This window comes from Gekko japonicus, unplaced genomic scaffold (genome assembly GCF_001447785.1).
Source record: "Gekko japonicus isolate JY-2015 unplaced genomic scaffold, Gekko_japonicus_V1.1 scaffold1825, whole genome shotgun sequence".
NCBI lineage: Eukaryota > Metazoa > Chordata > Lepidosauria > Squamata > Gekkonidae > Gekko > Gekko japonicus.
In genome coordinates, this window is record NW_015161458.1 from 89,853 (window position 1) to 113,173 (window position 23,321).

At 40.6% G+C, this 23,321-nt stretch overlaps 1 protein-coding gene across 1 annotated transcript in view; it reads left to right on the plus strand.

Moving 5' to 3' along the window:
- CNKSR2 (connector enhancer of kinase suppressor of Ras 2) overlaps nucleotides 1-23,321 on the plus strand; it is a gene marked incomplete at its 5' end in the record, with an annotated part of 227,995 nt that overhangs the window by 74,055 nt on the left and 130,619 nt on the right. The window contains 2 exons of the mRNA XM_015429085.1: nucleotides 8,702-8,761; nucleotides 19,801-19,869. Coding sequence (XP_015284571.1) covers nucleotides 8,702-8,761; nucleotides 19,801-19,869 — 129 coding nt within the window. The remainder of the gene's footprint in view (nucleotides 1-8,701; nucleotides 8,762-19,800; nucleotides 19,870-23,321) is intronic.

The following is a 23,321-nucleotide window of genomic DNA, read 5'->3' on the forward strand; positions in this document are numbered from 1 at the left end:
AGAATCCATGTCTGTATAGGAAATCTAAGCAAAGGGATTGTTTAAGCTAATTTACTGTAGCATTTCTGATTTATCTGAAAGCTATGTGCTGTACTTCAGCAAAGCATAAATCCTTACAGCAAATGAGAAAAAAATTATGAAAGATACACTTAACATGAAGATGGAGATTATTAGTTTAGGCAGTATGGTTACAAGAAGAAAAATGAAAAATGAAAGAAAATAAAATAACATTGCAATTTTTTTCTGGTACGTTTGTGTTGGAAATTGCATTATTCAAGTATGGACAATTAAGCGAAGAAGAGATTGGAGGAAATTAGCAGGTTGCTTATTTTTTAACAGATGCAATTCTGCTCTCTGTCTTTTTAAATGCTACAAACATTTGTGAGAAATTAGGCTTTGATTTAGTACATTATTTTTAATACTTAAAAGAGCCAGATGTCCTATTAGATAACTATACTTGTGCTTGCAGAGATGTGATGTAATCATTGGCTAATGTTTGTTTGGCTATAATGCAAAAACTCAAAGATGTAACCTACAAAATTAAAAAAAAATAATTAAAGCCTTACGGAATAATTACATGTGGACAACTTGTATAGTTGGGTAGAGATGTGAATTTGCGGAGGTAGATGCTTAATCATTGGTTTAATTTTGTATTTTTTCCTATCACTTAGATTATAGAGCTTTGAATTTGACTGATGCTATTGAAATTTGTCTGTTTAATGATACCAGTTTCTTGCCTTCCCAGTGTCATGAATGGATAGCAGTACATTTACAAATAGATATAAATTTAATATAACAACTCAACTCATCTCTTTTTTACCACTGCTATTGTATAGCATAGGTCCATAAACATTTTGGAGGACTTTACCATTATCAGTTTCACGTTTCTACTCTCTTTAGATCATAGATCCTGCCAAGCATCTTTGTGTCAGTTTTGTCTGGATTCATCTTTAATTGACAACATCATCATCATTATTATTATTATAATTTCTGAATCAGCCCATCCCTGAGTACACAGAGCTCTGGGCGATTTACAATAAATTAAAACATACAAAATTACAGTTTAAAATCAACAATCAGTTAATCCCAAATTTCACAGTCTTCAAATGGTGTCTATAATTTAATCTAAAACCTGCTCTGGACTGTTCTTCCATCTCATGGGCAGGTTAAGGAGGAGGCTGAAGCAGGCAAGGTGGAAGAAAAAAAGAGGGTGCCAGCTATAATGGAAACCATTGCTGTCCTCAACCAAAAGCCTGGTGGAACATCTCTGCCTTACATGCCCTGCGGAATTGCATTAAATCCCACAACGCCCTGATGGAAGTTGGCAGGGAGTTCCACCAGGTCAGAGCCAGGGCTGAGAAAGCCCTAGCTCTGGTTGAGGACAGCCGTATGTCTTTGGGGCCAGGGATCACCAGGAGATTACTCACAGCAGGGTGTAATGCTCTCCAGGGACATACCAGAGGAGATGGTCTTGAAGATACTCTGGCCCCAGATCGCTCAAGGCCTTAAAGGTCAATACCAACACCTTGAATCTGACTTGGTACTCCGCTGGAAGCCAGTGTAGCTGGCACAGCACAGGTTGTATATGTGCCATTCATGGTCTTCCTGTCAGGATTCGCACCACCGCATTCTGGATCAGTTGGAGTTTCTGGGTCAGTCTCAAGGGAAGGCCAGTGTAGAACAAGTTACAGTACTCTAGTCTGGAAATGACCATCAAATGGATTACTTTGATTAGGTCAGGGCATGACAGGAAAGGGGCTAATTGCCATGCTTGGCATAGGTGGGAAAATGCCAGTTTGGCAATACTTGTGACCTGGGCCTCCATAGTTAAGGAGGCATCCAGGACCACACCCAAACTCTTGACAGTGGCACCCCATCAAGGGTTGAAAATCTGTGCCCAGCCCTGACACACCTTTCCTCAGCCACAGAACCTCCATCTTCATTGGATTCAGCCTCAGCCTGCTCTGTTTTAACCATCCCACTACAGCTTCCGGACCCTTGGACAGATTATGCGAGGCAGCATCCAGGTGGCTGTCCAGTAGTAGATATAGCTGGATGTCATCAGTTTAGTTTAGTTTTTAGTGTCAGCCATATGGCTACCTTCAGATGACGAGTGTGTTGACGAGATGTCAATAAGACTCTGCACATCACGAAATTAATTTGACCTAAAGGATCAATAGGGTAAAATTTCACCAAAGCAATGGTTGAACATAGAGTCAAGACTTAACTTCTTAAGTGCTGGTTATATTGAAGTTCTCTGTAGTCTATTATCTGTCCTACAGTGTAGTCAGCATTTCTTAGCCATCCGCCACTTATGACAGTTCATGAAAGTCTAATTCATATTCAATAAATATTTGTTGATGTGGCCCCACCTGCTGACATTTGGCTATCCTGTCACATGATGTGGGGCTCCCCCAGGCCTCAGAATAGGCGAAGAAGGGGAGTAGTGCCACCTTGTTCCTCCCTCTGCCCAGTACCGTTGCTCCCCCAGACCTCAGAGCAATGTTGCCTTTTCCACCCTGGTCTACTGCTGGAGCCTCCTTTTTAAAGATCCTCTAAAAAGGTAAAGGTTCCCTTGCTCGAAAGCCAGTCGAGTCCGACTCTAGGGTTGCGGTGCTCATCTCCGTTTCAAAGCCGAAGAGCCAGCGCTGTCCGAAGACGTTCCCGTGGTCATGTGGCCGGCATGACTAAACACCAAGGCGCACGGAGCACTGTTACCTTCCCACCAAAGTGGTACCTATTTATCTACTTGCAATTTCTTGCTTTCGAACTGCTGGGTTGGCAGGAGCTGGAACTAGAGATGGGAGCTCACTCCATCTTGCGGCACCCGGGTCTCGAACTGCTGAACTACTGACCTTCCACAGCCTGCAGTTCAGTGTCTTAACCACTTGAGCCACCTCAGCTCAGATCCTCTAGCCCACCCCTAATCCCCAGTCCCATCCCCCCCCTTTAGGCCTCCTGACCCAATCAGACAGATGGCCAGACCGAGACTTCCCCATGGCTGGCAACCACCAGCCACCTCTCCTCTGACCCTCATCCTATTGACTTCCTCTGTGGGCAGGTTAGGGCTGGCAAAGGACTAGTTCTTCCTGGCACAGTCCTATCCTCTTGGCTGTCCCTGCTGGGCCAACAGGGGTTGCTATTGGGTTCTGACTGTGACAGGGCAAGCTGGGCCCAGGTTGAGTCCGGGACGGACATCATTCCTGGACCAATAAATAGAGATAGTCCAGTACTGTCTTCAGAAGTGAGCAGTGACTCATGAAAGCTCATACCCTGCCACAAATTTTGTTAGACTTTAAGGTGCTACTGGACTCTTGCTCTATTCTGCTGCTACAGACATAATAACATGGCTACCCATACCTAGATGTTACATTCCATACAACAAATTGTCAATACAACAATCCCAATATTTATAATAAAAGCAGAATGTCTGCAATATCACTTTTGTCTCTAAGCATTATTTCAAAATTTTATAAATATTCAATTAGAAGTTCTTATAAACTCTATATCTTACTGGTTCGTCAGTTTAATATGGTTTAGCAATTCTCAACATCAAGTCCTCTAACAATGTCATATATTTGTCGGGGTTTTTCTATGTCTTAGCAATTTCAGTTCTCCAAGTATTATTTCAAAATTTTATAAATATTCAGTTAGAAGTCCTTATAAACTCTATATCTTACCAGGTTCGTTTAATATGCTTTGGCAATTCTCGACATTAAGTCCTCTAATCTTGTCATATATTTGTGGGGGTTTTCTATGTCTTAGCAATTTCTGTTCCTGCAAATATTAAAATAGAAATCATTTTTATATCTGGTTGCTGCAGCACCAGAGTAATTATTGTTAGTAGATGAACTGTTGATGTATTATTTTTTATTGTTTGTATAACTTAACTTATTTATTTAAATATTTAATTTAAATATTTTAACCTGCCTCAACTAGGTAAAACCATAACTGTATAAAAGCCAGACAATAAAAGTTTAGAGTATTTTTAAAAAAAATCTAGCAATCTAAAAGATCCTCATAACAGTTCTCAGGCTAGAAGTAGATTGCAAAAAATGTGAAAGATCAAATCCCTAGGGTAGATCTGGGTAAAAATAAGCATGTGGTCCGTAGTTGGGGAGGAGCTGTGGCTTAGTGTTAAGCTTCTACTTGGCATGCAGAAGACTCTAGTTTCAATCCCCAGCATCTACAGTTAAGGATCAGGTAGCAGGTGATGTAAAAGACCTCTTTACCAGAGACCCTGGAGAGCTGCTGCCAGTCTGAGTAGACAGTCACAAATATAATTTTTAATCTTTGATTTTTTTGAAAATATTCTATGCTTAGCATTTTGAGGTGTTCTTTGGAAGTGTTAAAAAGTGTGGCATAAACATTGATTATTTTGTTTAATTTTTACTTTAGTCCCCTCACATTAGGAATAAATTCACTGATTTCTTTCCCACCCAATGTTTCTGAAGACAGAATGAAATATTTGGATTCATAATAGTAAATGTGATGCCTTCTTTACTAATGGATTTCTAGAAGACTTAACACTGTGGTATAAAAAGTGCAAATAACAAATGTGTGTTACTGTAATTTGAGAAGCTTTATTGTTTATCGAATATGTTGTTTAGAAACACTGGAATTCATAAAATTGTATTTATACTTTCATACAGTGGCTAAATTAGTTATTCTGGTACAGATCCTATAGAATCTATTAAAATCCACTTCCGTTAGCTAAAGCATATAAGTTGTATGTTCTTTTAGTAAATATTATTTAAAATATAATAGATACAGGTGATCTAGATGGCTTCTGATTCTTCAGCTTTTTAAAACTTCATTAACTGCTTCAGACTATGGCAGATTGATATTAACGAAAATTGCGAATTGACATTACTTACTCCTGTACTGATTGGTTTCCCCCCCCCCCAGTATGTAAGAAAACCTTCATAGCTTTTTTTCAGTTTATGCAAAGACCACATGCTCAAATATATGCCTTAAAAATCAATGTTTGTATTATGTGGAACATGCGCCATCATGCAAGTCAACAAATATAATTAATCCCCTAATTGGAAGTAACAACTATAATCTTTTGTAGTTTTGAAGAAATATTTTTTCATTTAGAAACAAGGTAATAGTCACACAATTGTATGTGATTCTGTAACATTATTAAGAGTATGACATATTTGTGGAATAAATTTAATCTATTTTACGATTCTGTCTCTTCTTCTGCTCTTTTCTATAAATACACAAATTTAACTGAGTATCTTCCACAGGTCATTTTTCCTCCCATGCACTTCTTCTGAAGAGAATGGGTCCCTTCTCTGACCTTGTTTGATAGTTTTTATTTTGGATATTTACTTTTGTAACAATGCAATAAATGTGAAATAAAATATCACAGTGGGAGAACATTTACATTCATGTCATTTACCTGAAAATCAATATGCATTTCATGTCATTACTTCCAACATTAATACCTGTATTATATTCAATTGTGTTGATTTTCAGATATTACTGTGTTGCGTTCTATATTTGCCTTTTCTATGTGCACTGTTTCAGAGAACAGTCAGTAGCAGCTAGTCCTCTAATTCTAACAAGTGTTTTGTTGTCTGTTTGGGTTTTATAACTTGGGTAAAACAAGAAATATTCTTCTGTAGTGTGCAAAGATGGCAGCTATTTATTGTTTAAAATGTTGGTAACATCAAAGGGATAATGTTTTTTTACTGATCTATTTGGATATATCTTTGTTATACCTCATGTCCAAAACACAAACTTTATAACTCCAAAGAAGTAGAAAAGAGAAAGAGTCCAGTAGCACCTTAAAGACTAACAAAATTTGTGGTAGGATATGAGCTTTTGTGAGTCACTGCTCACTTGTTTAAAACTCCATATAGACTAAAAGGTAAAGGTTTCCCTTGCTCAAAAGCTAGTTGAATCCAACTCTAGGGGATGGTGCTCATCTCCACTTCTAAGCCAAAGAGCTAGCGCTGTCCAAAGATGTTTCTGTGGTCATGTGGCTGCCATGAATAAACACCAAGGTGCACAGAACGCTGTTAACCTTCCCCCAAAGCAGTACCTATTTATCTAGTTGCAATTTCTTACTATTGAAGTGCTAGGTTGGCAGGAGCTGGGTCCAGAGACTGGAGCTCACTCTGTCACACAGCACTAGGGTCTCAAACTGCCGAACTACAGACGTTCTGGTCTGCAGCTCAGCATCTTAACCTCTTAGCCACTGCAGCCTTCCATGTAGGTTACCATGGCCTTTTTACCTCCGCTCAAGCCACCAGAAGTCAGTCAATGTGCAGTGACTTGAAGAGAAAATGGAACAAAAAGGACAAGATGAACAAGTGTCATCAGCTGAAAATAGCTGGAAGAGGCATTTTCTGGAGTTTAATAGCTGGGTCAAAACAATTACTATTTCCTTCTCCCTCCTCTTTAAAAATAATATATGTGGTAGTTTGCTCTACTTCAGCAAACTGTTGCCACAGACAAACACCTTGCTTTTCTCATTTCAAGTCTTGTACTGTTTGACCTGATTTTAGAAAGATTTCAGTACCAGCAATAGACCTATTCTCATTATGTGGAAAAGACTGTTTCTACTATGAAATCAGTAAAAGTTCTAGTATGTATACTACATCTGACACTATATTTTCCTTGTTTGCCATTTTCTTATTAAGCATACTAGTGCTTACTCCGTCACGCAGCACTAGGGTCTCAAACTGCCGAGCTACAGACCTTCTGGTCTGCAACTCAGCGTCTTAACCTCTGAGCCATCACGGTCCATTATATAGCTAGGTAATGTCAAATTTCTGAAAGGGTGAGGACTAAGTATAATCTGCTTTAATAGCCATTTTGAGTGCTTGGAGAAAGACTACATTTGGTGTGATATAATTTGAAAGAGAATTGTAGTTAAAGAATAGTCATTCCTGGTAAGGATCTGGCTCCTTATCTGAACATTATGGGATGGGATGACATCATTTGAGAAGACAGGTTTTTTTCAATTGGTTGTACTGAACATGCAGGTATTCACAGAGGCTGTCATAAAATTGCAGCTCAGGTGCTTACAAAGTCAGTTGAAAAATAAACTATGCATATCTTTAAAGGTAATATAATTTGTGTGTTTGTGTGTGTGTGTGTGTGTGTGTGTGAAGTGCTGTCAAGTTGCAGCTGACTTATGGTGACCCTGTAGGGTTTTCAAGACAAGAAACAAACAGAGGTGGTTTGCCATTGCCTGCTTCTCCATAGCAACCTTGGACTTCAAGTCCTATACAAGTTAAGCATAATTTATTTGTGCAATTCATTAATTAAACTTCAACACAGGGGGCAAACTGAATGTATACACATTTTGTCCATGGTCGTCAGTTCAATTGTTTACACTTCTGTATGTAAAATAATCAGTGTTTTCTGTATTAGAATACTAGTCTTCACCCTGGGAACTACTAAGCATAAAACACTGAGCTATTTATTTATTATTATAAATTATTACAGTCACATTGTAGAAAGAAGGGGAACCATGGTTATTACCTCACCTGTGTCAAGGTCAGGATCACGGGCTGCAGGCCAACAGAGCTGAGTACAGGGAACTGAAGGCATGTACCAGATATACCACAGTGAGGAGCAAGCCAAGAGTCAGCGTGACTCTTTACCTTTGAGTGACCATATCTCATTGTTCTGTCATTCCTTTATCCATGCATGGAAAGAAAGGTGGAAAGCATAGTACCCTTTCTCATTGTGCAGCAGGACCTTCTGAAAGGCAGCCAAAAACAAAGGCAGTTCTAGAGGCTTTCGGCAAGAGGGATTCTGCAGTCCACTTGAGGGTTCTTCCATTGATTGAAAACCAGTATATTATAAACGGTTTTCTCTAGTCAGCAAGTAGGAAACTTAAAAATTTTAAGTCTTGCTGTGTGTTGCCGGTGATATTTATAGTTTTCCACAGTGTAATTGTCCTTTCTTTTTCTCTATGCCTATATTAAAGTGAGATTTTATATGTATGGTATTTGATAGGATATTTAGTAGTTGTATCATACATATTATAGAACTTGGTTAGGTTATAATGGCTTTTGTGAAGATTTTGCATTCTTAAAGTTGTGGAACTAGGGTGTCATCTTAAATCACGCACTTGGAGCTAAGAATTTGTAGTTCAGTATGTTTGATATAGTTGAGAAACATGCGTGCCTTAATTCAATGCAACTCTCGATTTGATTGTTTCAAGTGGATTGTGTTTACTGTTTAGATTATGTATTGGAGTATCATTGATAAAAGTTTTTTGAGATGAGCTCTTTTGTTATATACATATTATAAAAGCCCATGCACATAAAACTGTTGACATATAGAAGGCATTTTAAATAGCTCCACAGAGACATTGGTCACATTAATTTCTCTCTATAGATAAGGAATATTTTTCCTATTCCCAAACACCTTTCTTCTGAGAAATTTTCAGTGCCGCAAATAAAGTCCAAACACAGTGAGCAGCCGCTGCATATGAAGGGGATGTATCTGGAGACAGCTGCCACAGCAATTGAAAGTAACAGATGTGATAGCTCTGAATTTTTTATTCTGATTAAAAACATTTAAAAATTCAGAGTGGTATTCTAGTGGCATATTTCAATGTATCACCCAAATAATTTTTAAAAGAAGGGAGATTTTTAGGTAGCTGAGAAGTGTATATTGGATGGCAGTAGTTTGCAAAAACTTTACAAATTCTTCCATGATGTCTTTTTCTTAGGGTATGTACATTAAATCAACATATGATGGTCTCCATGTAATTACTGGAACAACAGAAAATGTAAGTATTGTTAATAAAATTCACTGAGGTCCAACACCTTTGCCCTGAATTTTTGATTATGCTAACCACCCTCCTCCTTGCTTGCAAACCTGTGTGTGTTGACTGCAGATGATCTAAAGCATGCTCAGGGGAAGGAGGGGTGCACGGGGGACAGGATAATTTGAAACAGCTTAGGTTTAGTTAATTCTTGTAACATACATAAATAATCAACATTTTCAAGGAGGGGAAAATGTCTTTCACATTTTGTTGTGAAATAGAGGTGCATGTTTTTAATATGCATAGGATTTTCTGCTGGTACTTTCCATGGTACAAAAGCATTTCCATCTTAACCAAATTTTACTTTTGTGAGGTAGGTTACACTGACAGAGTACCTGGCGTAAATTCACCCAGTGAGCTTCATGGCTCCGAGGAGATTTTCATCTAGGTCTTTCCACTACTATCATGACATTCTAGCCACTACATTATACCGGCTCCCCTCCCCGTCCTTGAAATTTGAACCCAGAATGAAGGCTTCCTAATGAGGATGCCTATTGCTGAGCATCTCACAGATAAAAATGGGAACACACTTGAAATGCTCATAAGGTCACTGGCCACAACCTTGCACCACTCTGTTATATACCTCTTGGAAAGCACTGTTGCCTCTGTTAGAATAATTTAATTTGTGATAATCTGCCTGCATTGATTTACAAGAAAGGGAAGTGTTTGTTCTTTGAATTAAACATACAATGGAAAATATAATAGCCTTACAGTCTGTTATCTACTGTTAAAAATCGATATCAGCAACTGCACTGTGTGAATTGTCAGGGTGTGCACTATATGGTGCTTTTGTTAATCTGTGAGTTCACATATGTGTGTGTGTGTGTGTGTGTATTTCCCCCCATGCAAGGATTTATCAGCTAGATAGGTTGGAAGCAGGGGTTGAGCAATTAAGATTATTAACTTCAGCATCTCACACTAGCAAAAATCTGCTAAGGCATCCCCAGAAGGAAAACATAGGTGCTAGTTCTATGCCTAAAATAGGAGGGACAAAATAGGGACTGTCCCTGAGTTTAAAAAAGTCATTTGGAGCATATGAGGATGCTTTGTTAATGTAATGCTTTGTTAATTTAAATTGTTCCATAGAGTAACTCAATACATGTATGCAGGGCTGCCGCCGCCGCCGCTTCTTCTTTTGAAAAAGGGGTATCAGAACTCTCAAGAGGGAAATGAAGTTTTCAATCTGAATACTGAAACCTCATGAACTTCTAAACATTTTTAAAAGAATTTTGTCAAAGAGGTTCTGGAACTCCATTCTGGCACGTTCCCCCTGGAAAAAAACCTGCATATACACAAATTTCCCTAGTAGCACCCTCATGTGTATTTTAATATATTAGGGATCCAGTTTTATATGGAATTGTGATGGCCAATGGCCACATACAATAAACTTTATTCTAATTAGCACCCTCATCCCTGCCTGCTTGTCATTCATTTGCTCATACATGTTTGACCTTCCCTGCAGCAATACATTTGAAACCACCTTTGCTGATGCAGCTCTTAGTTAGAAGGCAAAGGTGGAATTTCATAATCACTGAGCTGCCCCCTTCAACTAAGTTACTTCATCTCACTTATATGACATACAGAGGAGCATGCTTGATATAAACTGAGTTGGGAAAATACACAATAAATACCTTATCAGTATTTATCAGGTATCACCGAGGGGGCTTGTGATTTGACTATCCAAAAATGGGATTTTGGGGGGCTGTCAGATAGTTGCAATTACAGGGCATTTAAAGGGCTCTCAATCCATTTAAATGCCTTCTGAATAAACTCTCAGGCATTTAAATGGTCTACAGGCCCTTTAAATGCCTTTGGAGTTCATGTGGCACAGAATCGCACTGTGCCACAAAAAAGGCATGTAAAGGGACCACATCCCTTTAAACGTCTTTCTCTCCCTCCATTGGAAACAGTGGAGGATGGGGGCAACTTCTTCTGGGGCTCATAGAATTGAACCCCTTGGTCTAGTCTTTTTCAAACTTGGGGGACGTTGAGGAGAGGCACCAACAGCTATGCTACAATTTGGTGCCCCTTGCATTTTAGGCTTTATGTATTTTTAAACTGTTTAAAAATTTATGTTAGCCACCCTGAGGCTGCTTCGGTGGGGAGGGCAGGATATAAATCCAATATAAATAAATAAATAGCAGAGGCCAAGATACCTCCAGATTGATTCTCCATTATAGCCTATGGGAACCATTGACTATAATGGTCCCCATAGGGTATAATGGAACGGGAAAAATTGGCAATCCCGAATATTTCCTAAATCCCAATACTATACCAATATTGAGATTCAGGAATACCAGGAAATACAGATTTTTGGGGGGTTCAATATACCCGAACCTGAAAAATATCAATTTTTTTGTATGCCTACCCCTAATGACATATCACATACACAGGTGCGAGTCTAAGGAAAGTATATGGAGGCAGTGAGTGGACTGTAGGAGTGTGTGAAAGAGAAATGATAAACCACAATAGCCTTGTTTGTTTTTTCCTGCTAACTGAATCAGTTTCTACTACCAAACAGCTCAGTAGATGTTTGAACACATAGCTTCTTTGGATTGAGTAGTGTATCACTACAGTATTATTGTATATATTATAAGATTGTTGCAAATGTTGTCTTCAAGAAAAAGTGAGTGTGTGTCTGTGTCTCTGTGTGTGAGCATCATTATTTACCTGATTCCAAAGATATCTGCATGGAATTGTAACAAAGCACAGAAAATAAAAATTATGTTACTCTATGAATTTTATATTGCTGTTCTATATTTGGGGTTTATTAACTGCTCAAAGCAAGACAAAAAAAGCAAATAAAAGCAAACTACCCTGTTTGGGAAAAAATGTATATGTCCTTTTTAGTTTGCTCGTAGTAGGTGCCACTTAGGTAGAGTAAACGTCATGCAGTCTCTGGAATCTAATGACTTCAGATGCAATTACTAAAAAATTGCTTTAAAAAAATCCATTTTCCAGAATCCAAATTGGCCTTGCACAGGCAAAACAGACTCACTTTTGCCAGAATGACTTTGCTTTGCATTTTGTACAGAGATATCAGTGTTTTCCACATGGGGACAGGATTGTAGAGGTTCCCTGATGCCATTGCGGGTGGGTCGGGGGGGGGGGCTGGAAGGATCAGGGAGGCATTTTTGAGATTGTATCCCAGTACTGACTTTTGCACTCTCTTGTTGACTATAAAGGCCACACCATTTTATCTACGAGATTCCTGGCCACAGTAGTAGATATAATGGTCTTCTGAGTTAAATTCGCCCATTCCTGTCCACTTTAGTTCACTGATTCCTAAGATATTGATGTTCAGTCTTGCCATCTCATTTTTGAACACGTCAAGCTTACCTTGATTCATAGATCTTACATTCCAGGTTCCTATGCAGTATTGTTCTTTGCAGCATCGTACTTTCCTTTCACCATCAGACACATCCACAACTGCGCATTCTTTTGGCTTTGGCCCAGCCTCTTCACTCTTTCTGGGGTTACTTGTACTTGCCCTCTGCTCTTCCTCAGTAGCATATTGGACACCTTCCGACCTGAGGGGCTCATCTTCTGGCGTCATATCTTTTAGCCTTTTGATACTGTCCATGGGATTTTCTTGGCAAAAATACTGGAGTGGGTTTCCATTCCCTTCTCCAGGGGATCACGCTTGGTCTGAGTTCTCTGCTGTGCCTGTCCGTCTTGGATGGCCCTCCACAGCATAGCCCACAGCTTCATCGAACCACGCAAGCCCCCTCGCCACGACAAGGCAGTGATCCATGAGGGGGTATCAGCAAGTAAATACTGAATAATTCTCTCTGGGGAACCAGAGAGGTTGGAAATAACAGGATCAAGGAGCTGTTGACGAACCTTACAATGCGTGGGACAGTGAAGTAAAATATAGGAAATTGAGTCAGGTTCCAGTAAACAGTATTTACATAGTCTGTTCTTAAAAGGTATATTATGATATCTACCTGAAAGAACAGCTGAAGGGGAAATATTCAGTCTAGCGAGTATAAATGCCCAACACTGTTGAGGATTAGTAAGATTTTGCATGTAAGCAGCTCCTATCCCTGGGATGGACAGCAGGCCATGAAAACAAGGAGAGTAAGCCATGTTAGTTCCCACAGCAATGGTCTGACTCTCTGTATCCCAAATTCTGACAGATAATGCAAAATAATTGGTTCTCATCGCAGTTACTTAGGGACTCTAAGTTGATGCCAATAGAATCAATTTTAGTCCTGATATGTTGATACTATTTAGAGAGATAACAGTTCCTTAACAAATTGTATAACATAGTGTTAGGACAAGCCCAGAATTGAAAACGCAGCCGGTATTTAATAGTAATCATCCAGGCAATAGTTGATGGCAGGTGGAGGCCAAGTTTGCTAGAAACAGTAGAAAGTCTAATCATATTTGGTATACCCAAAATACACCGTAAGAAAATAGCCACAGTACAATCCACTTCAGGATTGACCGCCAAAATCCAAATTGGAATGGCTAAAATGGCACCGGGCTGCCATGGATGCGGAGTAGTTCTGTTTTAATTCCCTTGGATTGCCTTCTGTCGGCTTTTTCTGCCTTTGTTCTCCTGTTAACAGTTAGTGAACTGTAAGTGCATTTGCTTTTGCTGTTGTGAGAAGACTTGCTTTTTGAAGTTACTCCCATTGAATATCTTGATGGGCAAGTCCTTTTAACAAAGGAGACAGCAGTATTTGAGTTTATCTGCTAATTAACTCCCTTTTCCTAGCTACTCCTCAATGGGAAAGAAGAAGAAATATATTAGAGACTTGAGCCCCTCAACTAATCTAGCAAAGCACCCACATATTGAGGCTTTTTGAAAAAATGCCGAACCCCAGCTTTTGGATATTAATAATGGAAATTTCTTGCATTCTGCCTTACAGGAGGTTTTGGAGAGAAGGAATGGTTTGTCTGATGATCTAAATGACTATTCAGGAACTTCAGCAAGTGAAATACTCATGGTGTCTCCAAAGAGGGCCCCTCTGAGTGACAAGAGAATCTGAATGCTGATATTGCCTCTTTTCATTATTCTAATTGTGTTCAAGAGAAGTCTTGATGACCTCCCCTTTAACTGGACTTGTCTCAAGTGATTTTTGGAACCTCCTGATCAATTTTAGTGTATTAAAGGGGGATTCCATCCAGATAATTCACTCTTTGCAAGAGCTGGGAAAGAATTTGGACTTCCTGAGAACTAGCCTACAAACTGCTCCCCCCATTGGTTAGGATGTGCCAAGACAGTCTTCTACTGGCATTTATCCTGTGCATGTCCACCAATTGAATAGATGTCAAATTGCGTTATCAATTTTTCCTGATCTGAGGAACAGAAGCAGGTGGTCTTCTCACAGATGTACTTTAGTTTGCTTGGCTGCGCTAAGACTAGACAATCATCCATTGATCTTATCTCAGTCCTCCCTTTACAAAGATGCAACTTGGCTGACTTTTGTTAACTTTTAAAAGTGATTTTATTCCTAAGGTCTTAGGCAGTAAAACGTCTCATTTGGCTCATTTTAAGATCTTTCTCACAAGGGTCTTCTGTGATCCTATAATAAAACCTCTATTCCCTGATAACCATTCTACAAGAGCCAAAATTTCTAACCGTACTGGTAAAACTTTACTAAGTAATTTGCCTGATGCTACTGATGCTAGCTCTAGTTGGCTGACAGATACTTCACCTATGTCTGACCATAAGGAGACTGCTCCGTCTGTTCCTAATTGGACTGAACCACCTCAGGGGAAACTTAGTGCTCTAAGGAGCTGTACCACTACTATTTACAAAAACAGTGAGTGGCAGGTATTGTCCTGGAGGGAAAGACTGTTCTAAAATAGGGCCTAACGCAACACATTCATGCATTATTTTAGAAAGTATGTTCCTTTTAGAATTGTTGGTTTCATTTGTATTTATGCAGATTAATCAATTAATAAACTAAATCAGTGGTGCTTATATGTGCTGAATTGGATTTTACTGGATTGTGCCCTTAGTTGCTGCATTACTAGTACATTTTTAAAAGAAATCTTCTGGGGTCCAGAACACAGTTTTAGCAAGGAGTTGAGAGGAATGCTTTCTAATAAATTCTGAGAAATGCTTTCTGATTTTAATTGACTCAGTGGTGTAGAACATATTAACTGGAATGGGATCTTTGCCACCTTACCCATCCTACTGAAGCTACTACATTCCCCAAAAAACCATGCCTGAAGATTGGGGTTCATCAGGATGGCATGAGCTATGCCAGCAGATATACCTGGAGAAGGGGAAACCATGCATCCACATCCCATAGAGTTTTTGCTTTATTTGCTTCTGCAAAGGGCAAGAGTGGTTTTTGCAGCTCTTCCCACCATCTGCATTCCTACAGATTCCCTGATCCTCAGGACCAGTTGAGAAGGGGGGAGGATGGGGGGCTCCAATGGAAAAGCAGTTGGCAAAACTACCTTCCATGAACTTTGTCCATGAATGCTGTCACAGTTCACAGCATTTCAGCCTTGATGTTCCAGGGTTTCCCAGATATATTATGGTGATGAGTACTTGGACTGGGAGAATTATTTGTTGACCTTCTGGTCAGCTGTTTTTTGGGTTGTTTTGGAAAGTAATTAAATTTGATTTTTCAGACAGGGTATCCTAAAACATATGACAATGAAGGAAGTTTAACAGATAAGTCTTATGTACAGTTACTCCAATCTCAATCAATTGATTTTAGTGTGTTTAGACTGGAAAACCTCTGCACAGGATTGCAATAAGGGACAGGATATTCTGATAAATGGTTTCCAGGACTCTCCATATGCAGGGAACCATTTTTATATTGATTCGCATCCTGAGGAATGTTTACTGTGGAATCCTTGTATACCATGTAAGCTTCATGTGGATATTCTAAGGTGCAGTGATTATGTGCATAATTGTGCCAATGAGGTCCATTGCACCTTTTATTAAATATCAACTGATGATGTGCAATTTTCCTGTGGATGAAGTGGAACATCAGTAATGTCAGAGCAGCTGTCTTCAGCATTAGCAAGGTTTTCATTGAAAAACTTCTGATAGGTTTTTTGAGTATCCCAGGACTCCTAAGAACCTTAGTTTGAAACTGGTCTCATGCGGAAGTTCATGTACTAGTAGAAAACTTTACAAAACTTTAAACATGTTGCGCTACGTTGTTGTGTATACCTGTAGCTAAGAAACTAGAGAATCTTTTATGACCAGAATTGAGCTAGATAGATTCTTGAGCACACAGGGCTCTTTGCTTGATTTAACTACTGATTTCTTAGTAAACACTGGCAACTTTGAGTGACCAGTTTTAATGGTATTTTCCTCCCCACGTGACTTTGTTTAAAATGTTTTGCATTTATGAATCCTGGCTTAACAGTTGCTAATATGCTTTAATAAAAGTTTTGTTACACTGAAATATTAATATTATTGAAATCTTTTTACTTGGTTAGCTTAGATGTTGGCAGAATAAGTTAATATAGAATGAGATCCCATTACAGAATCCAAGTATCCAGAGACATTCTTATAAAACTAGCTTCAGTAGGGAAGTTCTGTTGGTCTGCAGTAGAAGAACTTGATAAAGTCCAGTAGCACCTTAGGCACCAACAAGATTTTGAGGTATAAGCTTATACCCCCAAAATCTTGTTGGTCACTAAGGTCCTACTGCACTCGAATCTAGGTCTTATAAAATAGTTTAACAGTGGTCTGAAAAACTCATGCAGTATATTATATGAAAAAACTAATATAATGGTTGATGAATCCTTAATCCATATACAAGCAGAATATTACCTTAAAATTTAAGTAAACAAAGGTTGACAAACATTCTGTAGTAGAGAATACACAAACACAACAGGCAAATCCAAAAATACGTAATAGAAAATCCTCAGTTTCAGAGGTTTTCATAGACTTCATCAAGAAAAACAGTTCAACATTTATGGAGTAGAGGTGTAAAGTGACTGTCGTCCCACATTGGGAAAGCAGCTCTTTTATATTTTTATTTATTTATTTAATTTTTAGACTCCCTTTCCCTGTGGACAGGGCTCAGGGTGGTGTGCATTATGTCATAAATACATTTATACATCACCATAAAATTGAATCAAACCGTTAAAACAATTAAAGAGTAAAATTCAGCTATATTAAAATGGTATTGACATCTTATGTCTTTTTTCCATGAGGGAGCGGAGAGATGGAGGAGGCCAGGCTTGTTGGTAACTGTTGCTGTCCTCAACCGTAGGCCTGGCGGAACATCACTGTCTTACAGGCCCTGCCACTGTTGACCCCCCCAAGCACCAAGAAGACAGAGCATCACTTGCCCCAGAGCCCCTAGCTATACCTTGTGGCTAATAGCCACTGATGGACCTCTGCGCCATATGCTTAGCTAATTGCCTTTTGAAGCCGTCCATGCTTGTAGTCGCCACTACTTCCTGTGGCAGTGAATTCCATGTGTTAATCACTCTTTGGGTGAAGAAGTACTTCCTTTTATCCGTTCTAACCCGACCGCTCTGCAGTTTCATGGAGTGCCCACGAGTTCTTGTATTGTGAGAAAGGGAGAAAAGTACCTCTTTCTCTACCTGCTCTATCCCATGCATAATCTTATAAACCTCAATCATGTCTCCCCTCAGTCGTCATTTCTCCAAGCTAAAGAGCCCTAAGCGCTTTAACCTTTCCTCATAGGGAAAGTGTTCCAACCCTTTTATAATTCGAGTTGCCCTTTTCTGCACTTTTTCCAAAGCTATAATATCCTTTTTAAGGTGTGGTGACCAGAACTGCACACAGTATTCCAATGAGGTTGCACCATTGATTTATATAGGGGCATTATGATATTGGTTGATCTGTTTTCAATACCCTTCCTAATAGTCCCCAGCATAGCATTGGTCTTCTTTATTGCAGTCACACACTGTCTCGACATTTTCATAATGACATGGCCTGAATGTCATTAGGCAGTGAGTTCCACCAGGTTGGTGCCATGGCTGAAAAGGCTCTGGCTCTTGTTGAGGACAGCCAGATGTCTTTCGGGCCAGGAATCACCAGGAGGTCCTTCTCTTCAGAGCATAATGCTCATTGGGGCGAATACCAGAAAAGGCAGCCCTTGTAAGCTGCCCTGAGCCCGCTTGCAGGGAGGGCGGGGTAAAAATGTCTAGGTTTAGGACCTTGAAGGCTAGTACCAGAACTTTGAAACTTATCCGATACTCAATCTCAAGCCAGTGTAGCTGGCAAAGCACAGGATGAATGTGCCCTGTCAGTGGGGTCCCAGTATGGACCCAGGCTGCTGTATTCTGGACCAGGTAAATTCTGGGTCAGTCTCAAGGGTAGTCCTGCATAGAGTGAGTTACAGTATTCTAGCCTGGAGGTGACTGTTGCATGGATTACTATGTCTAGGTCAGAGAGAGACAGGGAAGGAGCCAGTTTCCTAATCCATTTGTGATCTGGGCCTCCATCGATAAGGAGGTATCCAGATGCATACCCAGGGTCTTGGCGGTCAGCCAATGTTTCCTCTAAGCTGAGTTAGTGTGAGCTAGCTCAGTTTTTAAGCCTCTGGCTCACACATTTTTGTCTTAGCTCAGGAAGGATGCAGTAGCAAACTAATTTATGCAGTAGCCATATCGCTCACTCACAACTTTAATGCCAGTAGCTCATGTAGTAGAATTTTGCTCACAAGACCCCACAACTTAGAGGGAGCATTCTGCACAAGTGTCAAAGATACATTATCAAGAGCCAGGAGTTAGCACCTCAATCCTGGAACCCCCTACCCAGCCACCGCACCTCTGTCTTCAATGGATTCAGTTTCAGCTGGCTTCAGCTATCTAACCATGGCCTCCAGCCCTTCAGCCAAGATAGATAGGGCAGCATCCAGCCAGCTGTCTGTCAGCAGATACAGCTGGGTGTCATGGGCATACATTCCTTGCCAGCATATAGATGTTAAACAACATTGGGGAGAGGATAGCCCCCCAAGGGACCCCACATACCATGGGGTATCAGGGTGACACCCTCTCTCCTAGTGCCACCCTCTGTCCCTGATCCTGGAGAAATGACGTAAGCCACTGTAAGGCCACCTTATGGACTCCTATGCTGGCGAGGCAGTGGGTCAATAGGTCATGGTCAGCCATGTCAAATGCTGCTGTCAGATCTAGCAGTAACAGCAGCACCAACCCACCTTGGTCCAGCTGCCTCTGGAAATAATCTGTGAGGGTGACCAGCGCCATCTCCATCCCATGACCAGAGCACAAGCAGGACTGGATTGGTTCCAGGGCCGACATGTCTTCCAGGAAATTCTGGAGCTGCTCCACCGCTGCTCTCTCAATTACCTTGCCCAGAAACAAAAGGTTCCAGACTGAATGGTAATTGTCAGGATCTGATGGATCCAAAGATGATTTCTTTAAGAGTGGTGTTACCCCAGCTCTTATATGTCTTATTAAAAATAATTATATTGTGTCTGACTGTTCAACACATCCCCCTGAGGAAGATTATGAGAGGTGTCGGGGAACTGAGAATAACCACCTTTTAGGCTTGGTCTTTTGTGCATTTTCAGAGTCCCGTATTCTTTTTTGTTCTTGCTTCTACATTCCAGCAAAAGAGAATTATCACAAATATTTGCTATTCTACCTTTTTCATCTGTGGACTAGATGATATATACTCATGAGGGAAAATGTTTACTTGGGGGAAAAATTAATGTTCTGGAAAAGAATGGTTATAGTCATAACTTACATTATTGGGTGTTTTGGAACTGTTAGAAATCCTCACCACTTCTATGTGATATTATAGCCTTTTCAATTTCTTATAAGGCTGTATGTTTCCTCTGGATCTTTATATCTGTGCCTATATTCATTCTGGTATGAATCTTATTAAATGATTCACTGTGATATGCCCTAACAGCTCTATGTTGTATATTTAAATTTCAATATAATAAAGACACATTTTGCCTGCTTGAAAAAATAGAACAAACAGTTTGCATAGCCTAACGATCTTGCTTCTGCTAAAGGAGAGATGATAGCCAATAAGGACTGTATTTTTATCATCTCTTTTATTTTAAATTCAGTCACCTGCAGATCGGTGTAAGAAAATCCATGCTGGAGATGAAGTGATTCAAGTTAACCACCAAACTGTGGTATGTATAATTGAATTCTGTATCACTTGAAGATAGAGGCGTGCAAGCTAATCATTAGCATATATTAAAATGTAAAGAGATTTTTAAAATTATTCATTTTGTCATTTTTATGCTAAAATAAAGAAACTATGAAAGACTGGCAAGGACTATGTAAAACTGGCAATATAATTAATTAATTTCCATGATCCAGAGAGACTTTAAAAAAAAAAACAAGCAGAGAGCACTGTGTATTTATGAAGCTGTGTCTTCCATAGTCAAACTGGAGATTGAGTGGATACCAGTCATTATCTGCAGTATCAAATGAAGCTTAGATATTCTTGTCTTTGAACAGTGTAGGACTACACATACTAGCTATCAGGTTTTTTGTAGGCTTGTGGTTAATATAAACTAAATTTTACTTTTCTTGGTAACTCACAACCCTGTTTTGTGGCATACACTCATCTGGAAAACTTACAGTGTAGTCCTAAGGAGAGTTACACCCTTCTAAGTCACTTGAAATGAGTGGGTTTAGAAGGATATAACTCTGCTGAGAATGAAATAGTCGGTGTTACAAAAGAAAATTCACGCTGTTGCCATTAATTTGGTGCCTAGTGAAATACGCAGTGATTCTGTGGATATTTTAATTTTGATTCGATATTTTAAAAATTATATATTCAATATTTAGTAAAGGTTTCCCTTGCTTGAAAGCCAGTTGAATCCAACTCTAGGGGGCGGTGCTCATATCTGTTTCCAAGCCAAAGTGCTGTCCGAAGACATTTCCGTGGTCATGTGGCCAGCATGACTAAACGCCAAGTTGCACGGAACGCTGTTACCTTCCCACTGAAGCAGTACCTATTTATCTACTTGCAATTTCTTGCTTTCGAACTGCTAGGTTGGCAGGAGCTGGGGACAGAGACGGGAGCTCATGCAGCACTCAGGTCTCAAACTGCTGAAGAACAGACCTTCCAGTCTGCAGCTCAGCGTCTTAACCTCTGAGCCACCACAATATTTACTGTTTCCTAAGGTGCTGAATATTCCCTTTTCTCATGTATTTCAATTAATGTTATATTATTTTGTCTAAAAGCCTATGTGCTATGTCGACTTCCTCAAATAAATGAATGATATAGGGGGGAAAATGAAGTTGTGGGGAAAACAACATGAATATGAATTCCTACTTAGTTAGCGCATAGGTAGCGCATAGTTAGAAGCATCATATATATATAAAAGCCCAGCATATTGGCCCTTTCCGACTCCCCCATTGGCTGTGCTGTGCACTCCATCAGCCATTTGCCCAGCAACCATCACTCAAGAGTACTTGCATGCCATTGGCTGGGTGCTTGGTCTGCTCCTCTCCCCTGCCCACTGCCATTCCCTGTCTGAATAAACTGCCAAAACTGCCATGTGGCTCACTTTCACCTCAGTGGCTGTTGCTAGGCAACCAAGCTTGGCTCGGTCAGTAAAAAGGCAAAAGCAGGAGGCCCTTTCCAGGCCTACTTTGGCCTTTGTGGGGAACTCATTGGGGCCACTCCTTACTAGGGTTGCCAGCTCCAGGTTGGGAAATCCTTGGAGATTTTTTGGTGGAGTCTATGGAAACCCGTGTTTGGGAATGGGAGGCCTCAGCTGCATAGAATGCCATAGAGTCTACCCTCCAAAGTAGTTATTTTCTTCAGGGGGAGACCTAGGTTCTTGCTGTGGAAGCTGAGTTGGGTGATTTTGGACCAGTCACAGACTATCAGCCTAACCTACTTCACAGGGTTGTTGTGCGTATCAAAAGGGGGTGAGGAGAATTATGTAAGCTGCTTTGGTCCTCACTGCAAAGACTGTACTTTTCCTCCTGGGGAACCATTGTAGCCAATCTTTAGGTGAGGGCTGGAGATCACTAAGAATTACAACTGCTCTCCAGATGGCAGAGCTCAGTTCCCCTTGCGAAAATGGTGGACTCTGTGTCATTATACTCTGCAGAGGTGGCCCCTCTATGACAGCCAGTGTGACATAGCAGTTAGTGTTTTAGAGCAGGGTCTGCCAGTCCCAGGTTTTTGCTGTGGAAGCTGATTTCAGGCCACTCACAGACTTACAGCCTAACCTACCTTACAGGGCTGTTGTGCAGATCAAAAGGGGGAGAGGAGAATGATGTGGGCTGCTTTGGTCCCCAATGCAAAGAAAGTCTGTACTTTTCCTAGGTAGAGGCTGCAGGGAAGGGGGAAGGAGATGGAAACCTGAAATCAGAGGGGCAGTTAACAGTACCATGATGGTTGGCTAGGGAGATAGGGTTGCCAACTCCAGGTTTGGAAATTCCTGGAATTTTGAGGGGTGGAGCCTGGAGAACGTGGGGTTTGAGGAGGGGTGGGACCTCAGACAAGTACAGTGTCGTAGACACCACCCTCCAAAACAGCCATTTCCTCCTGGGGAACAGTTGTTCCCAATCTTCATGTGAGGGCTGGAGATCACTCAGAATTACAAGTACACTTCTGATGGCAGTTCCCTTGGAGAAAACAGTGGACTCTGTGTCATTATACACTGCTGAGGTTGCCACAAGAAATTGACGCTGAGTGCCCAAGGCTGGGGCACCCAACCAGAGCCCCTTTCTAGAGCTTGTTCTATTTATTTCCACAACGAGCCTTATTCCAAGTCATAGGATGAGTGATCTGGGAAGGTATTGCTTTTTCCCCTGCTTTGTTCACATGGAAAGATAAAGGGAAAGAGGAATTTCTTCACATTAGGTGGTTGCTTCCAAAACCTAGTTTGGGAATGGGATGGATTCTGGGAATGCTTCCAGGTATATCCTGGATCCATGTTCACCATGTCAAGCCACCCTTCACTTAACATGTACTGCTACCATTCCATAGGTTTTTGTCTGTCTCTGGCCACATATCTGAAGCTGCCACTCCTTTTTTCAAGAAACTAGATAATATGGACAGCAGAAGGCTAATACAGATAATTTTCTAGGTTTGTGGACTTCTAGTCAAAAACATTATATTAAGATGCAGATATGACTGGCAGAATTTGTGGAATTATTTTCAATATACTAATGGTTTGAATCCAACTTAAAATCCTCATTAAATAGACATAAGAGTAGGAATGGAACCTTGATCTTCAGATTCAGTAAAGTTCTGTCTTTGGGGGTGACCTCTGTGCCCTACTTGTAGGCTAGGGTTGCCAAGTGAATTTTACCGGCGGGGGAGCCTCACCACGCTCTGGGAGCCGTCCCTCTTCGCGCGCGCCGCCAGCACGTCACCGGAAGAGACATGCGACGTCTATCACATTGAGGGCATGGCCCCGATCGTTGGAGGGAAAACCATAGAGTTTTCCCTCCGACGATCGGGGCCACGCCCCCAACATGATCGACATGGTTGCATCACCTCTGATGACGCAGCTACGCTGCGCTTCGGGGGGCAGAGTTCCCCCCGGGATCCGATTCCGTGGCGACAGAAATTGGGCCTCCAAAGCGGGGGTTTACCCACCCCCCGCCTCCA